The sequence below is a fragment of the Nicrophorus vespilloides genome, unplaced genomic scaffold (genome assembly GCF_001412225.1).
Source record: "Nicrophorus vespilloides isolate i.1.1-1 unplaced genomic scaffold, Nicve_v1.0, whole genome shotgun sequence".
NCBI classification, from domain to species: Eukaryota; Metazoa; Arthropoda; class Insecta; order Coleoptera; family Silphidae; genus Nicrophorus; species Nicrophorus vespilloides.
In genome coordinates, this window is record NW_017097676.1 from 2618 (window position 1) to 10108 (window position 7491).

Consider the following 7491-nt stretch of genomic DNA (forward strand, 5'->3'; position numbering starts at 1 on the left):
ACACGAATTGTTTTTCTATCATCAAAAAATAATATATAAAAAAAAAGAAAACTTTTTCATTCCTACAAATTTACACATAGACTAAGCAAAATCAGACAGTTTTATTTATCGAATTTCAAATAAATGTACACGTTTCCAAACAATAATATCATTACTTAGTGCACTGAAACTATTAAAAACTAATCATTTCAATGTGATTTGTTTGTATTTTAAACATTTTAACTGTTATTTATACTTTTTATTAATTGACAAATATTTATTTTTATATTTACTTAAAAAAAATAGTGTTCTTGTTGGTGTTAATTAAGATTAATTACAATGGAACTAAACGAAATGGGATTAAATATGGATGTGGATGTGCAACTAGATGACACCGATTTGGATATAAATATGGACGACGGTGAGTTAATTTTGAAAGAAAATTGTTAAAAAAAATAAACTTTTTCTCGTAGTTGCTCCAATTATATCTCCAGATCATAGTCATGTGCTGGTGGAATCCGTACATGACTCAACGACTTATTACAGGATCATCGACTACTGCAATGTCGTTCTCTTAGGTCATGGCAAATGCTACGATATAACCCAAGATCTTACCATTATAAGTACCATGATTATGACATCGAGTGAGTGAGGAAAAAACAATTGAAAGAAACAAATATTTGTGTCTCGAAATTTCAGATGATCCGAGCCAACTGAAAGCCTTCATGGCAGTACTGTTAAGTGACGATGCACGTGAAGACGTTTCAGACAGTGCTGCTCAGTTTCCCGTCGCTTCGACATCGTACGAATGCATCGCCCGACCAAGTCGAAATTTGACGAAAGAAAACATTCCGATGATCACGTTCGGACCGAACATGACTGCAATCGCTGAAGCTACCATTCTGAAGATAGATTGGAGGGACTTCAAGTTGGCAATTCATACTTTACTTAATGGGGTGTTCGGCGAACGATTCTTGGCGATCCAAAGTTTGACGGGAAGGATAGGTCCGAAAGGGGCGTTGGATCCGAGGAAGATCGAAGACATAACTTCGGTCGTTTCGCATTACTGCGATGTACCGGTGGAACGTGTGCGTGACGTGATTAAGAGACGGTGCCAATCGGCGCACAAGAAACGTGATAATCGTATGGCGAGAGGGAAAGAAGCTGGTAAGAATTGCAACAGTTTTACTCTATACATTATTGTATCAATATGTATATGAAAGAAGGCGCTGTAACAAAAGAAGGCTGCAAAGTAATACATCTGCGTCATTTTGTTGCTGTGCGCTTTTGTCGATATGGTTTTTTGAATCTAGACTTAAAACAGCAATAATATTTAATTGAAAAAATCATAATTTACATAAAAAAAATTAATAATTTTATTGTCTTAAAGACGAATAAAATTTTGTTTCGTCAATTTTGTTACATTATTATCAATTTTGAAATATTTACTCAAATATTGTCACCTTTTTTACTATTGTCAAATATTGTCAATTTTTTTTCAATTTTGTTACATTTTTACAAATATTATCACTTTTTCATCAATTTTCATCATTTTCTTAAATATTATTACAATTTATACAGTTTTGATACATTTCCGCAAATATTTCCAAAAATGTAACAAAATTGAAAAAAAAGTAACAATATTTGAGGAAATTGTAAAAAAGGTGACAATTTTTTACAATTTCCTCAAATATTGTTACTTTTTTTTCAATTTTGTTACATTTTTGGAAATATTATCACTTTTTCATAAATTTTGTTAAGTTTTCTCATATATTGTCACTAGTTATTCAATTTTATTACATTTTTTTAAAAGGTTGCAAGATTTCATTCAATTTTCTCAAATATTGTCATCTTTTTTACAATCTTCTCAAATATTATCATTTTTTCAAGAATTTTGTTACATTTTTGCAAATATTATCACGTTTTCATCAATTTTGTTAAGTTTTCTCAAATATTGTCAGCTTTTTTTACAATTTTCTCAAATATTGTTAATTTTTTTACAATTTTGTTACATTTTTGCAAATATTATCACTTTTCCATTAATTTTGTTAAGTTTTTTTGAAATATTGTGACTTGTTATTCAATTTTATTACATTTTTTTTTAAAAGATTGCAAGATTTCATTCAAAAAAATCATTCATTCATTTTGAAACATTTTCTAAAATATTGTCACCTTTTCCACAATTTTCTCAAATATTGTCATTTTTCTACAATTTTGTTACATTTTTTCAAATATTATCACTTTTTCATCAATTTTCATCATTATTACAATTTATACAGTTTTGATACATTTCCGCAAATATTGTTACCTTTTTTACAATTTCCTCAAATAATGTTATTTTTTTTTCAATTTTGTTACATTTTTGGAAATATCAGTTTTTCATCAATTTTGTTAAGTTTTCTCAAATATTGTCACTTTTTATTCAATTTTATTACATTTTTTAAAAAGATTGCAACATTTCAATCAATTTTGAAACATTTTCTCAAATATTGTCACTTTTTCCACAATTTTCTCAAATATTGTCATTTTTTCTACAATTTTGTTACATATTTGCAAATATTATCACTTTTTCATCAACTTTGTTAAGTTTTCTCAAATATTATCATTTTTTAAAAAGATTGCAACATTTCAATCAATTTTGAAACATTTTCTCAAATATTGTCACCTTTTTCACAATTTTCTTAAGTTTTCTCAAATATTGTGATTTGTTATTCAATTTTATTACATTTCTTTTAAAAGATTTCAATATTTCATTCAATTTTGAACATTTTCTCATACATTGTCACTTTTTTTTACTATTGTCTCAAATATTGTCAATTTTTCTACAATTTTTGCAAATATTAGCACTTTTTCATCAATTTTGTTAAGTTTTCTGAAATATTGTCACTTTTTATTCAATTTTATTACATTTTTTTAAAAGATTTCAATATTTCATTCAATTTTGAACATTTTCTCATATATTGTCACATTTTTTACTATTGTCTCAAATATTGTCAATTTTTCTACAATTTTGTTACATTTTTGCAAATATTATCACTTTTTCATCAATTTTCATCATTTTCTTAAATATTATTACAATTTATACAGTTTTGATACATTTCCGCAAATATTGTCATCTTTTTTACAATTTCCTCAAATATTGATATTTTTTTTTCAATTTTGTTACATTTTTGCAAATATTATCACTTTTTCATTAATTTTGTTAAGGTTTCTCATATATTGTCACTAGTTATTCAATTTCATTACATTTTTTTAAAAGATTTCAATATTTCATTCAATTTTGAACATTTTCTAATACATTGTCACCTTTTTTACTATTGTCTCAAATATTGTCAATTTTTCTACAATTTTGTTAAGTTTTCTCAAATATTATCACTTTTTATTAAATTTTTTAAAAATATTGCAACATTTCAATCAATTTTGAAACATTTTCTCAAATATTGTCACCTTTTTCACAATTTTCTTAAATATTGTCAATTTTTCTACAATTTTGTTACATTTTTGCAAATATTATCACGTTTTCATCAATTTTGTGAAGTTTTCTCAAATATTATCGCTTTTTATTCAATTTTATTACATTTTTTTAATGATTGCAACATTTCATTCAATTTTGAAACATTTTCTTAAATATTAACACCTTTATTTTTACAATTTTGATACATTTTTGTAAATATTGTCACTTTTTTTATCAATTTTGTTAAGTTTTCTCAAATATTGTGACTGTTATTCAATTTAATTACACTTTTTTAAAAGATTGCAACATTTCATTAATTTTGTTAAGTTTTCTCAAATATTGACACTTTTTATACATTATTGTTACATTTTCCCAAATTTTATCACTTCTCTACAATTTTATTAGAATTTATACAATTTTGTTATATTTTATCAAATATTGTCAATTTTTATACAATTTTCTTAAATTTTCTCAAATACTTTTACTTTTTCTACAATTTTGTTACATTTTCCCAAATTTTATCACTTTTGCTAGATCTTTTCAATTACTGTCACATTTTTTTCAATTACTATCACTTTTTTCCCCAATTTTGTCACTAATTTTTATTATTTTTTTTTAGCTGATTTACACAGAATCAGAGTTGAAATGACGGAAATTTTAGCCGAAATTCGACATGAATCCTACTCGCAAACGAATTCAATTCAGATGGTCTCATTCGGCGAGAACAATACGACGATACCTAAGCTTTGCATGAGTCGTGTGATTTGGAACAAATACAAGCTCGCAACTTGCGGTCTAGCTTACAGTGCGTTCTCGCCGGAAACGTTGGGCACTCACTCGCTTTCGGGGAAGAACTTTTGGAAACGACAATTGGACAAGAACAAAGTCGCAGATATCATCCACGTCGTGGAAATTATGTGCAAAGCAACTAAGAAGGAAGTGCAAGATGCAATTTCGGATCATTGCAACGTCGAATACAAGAAATATACTTTACCTTACAAAAGAGAACTGGAAGCTTTGATGAGAATTTCATAACGAAATTTATGAACAAAAATCTGTTATGTATTGTTTAAACTATTCAAATTTTATAAGAATTTGTTTTTGTAAACTCTTCGATTTTAACATTACTTAAATTTGTAAATTATTAAACTATTAGACTCTTTGAATTTAAATATTCTAAAACCGAAATTACTTTGGATTATTCTAATTTTTCTTTTTAAAGACACGTTCTTTCTCTTGAATAAGATAGGCGTTTAGGACTAGGATGTGGCGTATATATCCGCCGCTCGTCCGGATATGATTAAGTACTCAAATTTAAGTCTTTGAGGCAATAAAATCATCAATATTAAAACTACTACGGAACGACAATTTCTAAATGTTGCATGGATACTGGCGTTCGGCGAAGAAATGATAGCCACACACACTTTGGTGGGAAGAACTTTGGCAAAACCAAAGAAAATCCAAGATATAATATCAGTTGTGACTTAAGATTCGGTATAGTCAAGGACATAGTGTTAGGAGCAATTAAACGACAATGTTATATAGTCAATGACAGGCGTAGACGCCAGAAGTCTAAATTGGAGACCGAAAATGAATCGTAAAATGTTGAAAAATTTGAATTTTTTTCTTTGAAAACTCATAAAACAACAATTAACATATTCAGCTTATACGCCTCCATCTGAAAAAGACTAGTGATGCCTCATTTAGAACTAACATAGGCGCTTAAAACTAAGATATGGCGTATATATCCGCCGCTCGTCCACAAATGTTTATATACTCAAATTTATGTATTTAAGTCAAGTAAATCATGAATATTAGAACTACTAACACATATACGACCTTAATTGCAAATGAAACCCTCTAATTTCAAGGATTTTGATGATAAAAGAAACATTACGTTGGAATAAATCATGCATTTCGGGCATCTGTAAACCATATAATTACTTATACAGCGAAATGAGAGCTTCGCAAAGAGACGGACTTTAGCTTTTCGGAGCAAATCCCACCCACCGCTAGCAAATTCTCCGTCAAAGTAGCTTTAATCGTAGCCTCTTCTACGACCAAAAAGGTTTTGATCCCATATATTCCTTTAATTAATAATTTAAAATTTTATAGAGTGCAGCTCTCAGTTTTGCAAAGGAAACATGCAAAGAAACAAAAAAAAAAGAAGAGAATTTGCTAATGCGAATGGCGTCTAATTAAAAATGCAACGAGGATATTCGGAATTAAATAAGGAAGGATTTCTTTCAGGTTTTCGGACGATAATTATGTTTTTATTTTCTACTTTTCTTTCATCTGAATAGATTTATAGATGATATAAATAGATGGAGCTGTTTAATTAAATTGGAAATTGCGGCCGCCGTCACCGTTCAAATGATAACTCTGTCACATTTTCAGCTTTTGTTTTGTTTGTCATGACGTATCTTGTGAGAAATGTCAAAAATGACAACTGATTCATCGTGACGTATCTTGTAGGAAATGTCAACAATTTTATTTGATAACCTCATTTTAATAAATATGTGCGAAAATGTTTTATAATTACTTTAATTCGTCATGTAAATTACTTGGGAATCTTAATTATTTATTGGAAGTTGAAAAAAATGACAACTCTGTCACATTGTCATCTTTTGTTTTGTTTGTAGTGACGCAGCTTCCGAGAAAAGTCAAAAAAGACAACTGATTCACCGTGACGTGTCTCCTTGGAAATGTCAATAATTTTATTTGATAACCTTATTTTAATAAATATGTGAGGAAATGATTTATAATTACTTTAATTCCTCATCTAAATTACATGGAAATCTTAATTATTTATTGGAATTTGAAAAAATGACAACTCTGTCACATTTTCATCTTTTGTTTTGTCAGAAATGTCACAAATGTATTTAACTTGTAAAAAAAAATACACTAAAATTTGTTAATTTCATTTATAAATGTTTTTATCAATTCATGAAAGATTTCATTACTTTTAAATGAACATTTAAATTTGACTGTTCGAATTACATCAAACATTTCCAACATTTTCCCCAATTATTTCCGTTCGGTTTTATCGGATTTTCCAACGAGACAAAAAAAAAACACGAAATTCAAATAAAATACCCACACTCGTCACAATAACAAATGACACAAACAAAACATACATGCAAAACAAAACAAAACAAAAACTAAAGCGCACCCCAAAAAATAATAATACAAAAAAAAAATATTTTTGCAAGCGGATTATTTTCTGCTGCAAAACCCTGTTTTTTTCCCCCATTGTTACTATTTTCATTCGGACTAATCGATGTTGAAGTTTATTTAATGATGCCTCTGCCGTTTTGTACGTTTGTTAGTTGTTTTATTTCCGTTCGCTCGTTATTTTTTGGGGGGGAATTTTATTCCGTATAAAATAAAAATTTCTGGTTTGTCTTTTTTTTTATATATTGTTGATGTTGTTGCTACTGGATGCGTGCTTTAATGTATTTACGAGTGGGTTGGGGATGATGATGAAGAGGTGTAGTGGTAGGATTAGTTGCCAATGGTAACGGCATTATTTTTGATCGACGGTAAGCTCACCCCTTCCGGGCACACCGTTGAAAGCTTTCGTCTCGTCCGACTTGGAAAATATTAAATATGAATATTGGTTGGGGGTTTTTTGAATACGAAGAGAAGTTTTTTTAGGGGTGTGGTGGTGGGTGGAGGCGGTTAATGAACGAGCAAACGAAACAGAACAAAAAAAAATAAAAATAATGCTGAACGTTTCGGTAACGAAGAGTGGGCGTATTGATTCAATGCTGAAATAATTTGCTACAGTAATTTTCAATTTTCAGAAAACAATTGTATTTATCGACGTTTATTAAATGATACCTTTCTGTAATAAAATTGAATTTACCGTTTTAATCAACTGTCAAATAAAAATTGACATAACCTTACCAGATGAAAAGCTGTACTAAATCGAAACCGTAACGCTTCTTTTATGACATCGCCAATAAAATAATTCCCTTTAGAATTCATTATCACAGTTTTCACATTACATAACTGTCATATAAAAATTGATATATCGTTTCTTTCATGACTTCTCA

General features: G+C 28.6%; 1 protein-coding gene across 1 annotated transcript; it reads left to right on the plus strand.

The window, feature by feature from the left end:
- The first annotated feature begins 261 nt into the window (after window positions 1-261).
- LOC108560671 lies at window positions 262-4566 on the plus strand. The gene is made up of 4 exons (XM_017918316.1): window positions 262-400; window positions 453-623; window positions 679-1146; window positions 4053-4566. Exons 1-4 carry the CDS (start codon window positions 319-321, stop codon window positions 4466-4468), a joined length of 1137 nt encoding a protein of 378 aa, XP_017773805.1. The 5' UTR covers window positions 262-318; the 3' UTR covers window positions 4469-4566.
- Window positions 4567-7491: the final 2925 nt, after the last annotated feature.

Excerpts from the sequence above, each read along its gene's own strand:
- LOC108560671 (XM_017918316.1), top strand. The coding sequence starts at position 319 with ATGGAACTAAACGAAATGGGATTAAATATGGATGTGGATGTGCAACTA. Across the intron at positions 624-678 it reads TACCATGATTATGACATCGA|ATGATCCGAGCCAACTGAAA; the intron begins GTGAGTGAGGAA and ends TCGAAATTTCAG. Across the intron at positions 1,147-4,052 it reads GGCGAGAGGGAAAGAAGCTG|CTGATTTACACAGAATCAGA; the intron begins GTAAGAATTGCA and ends ATTTTTTTTTAG.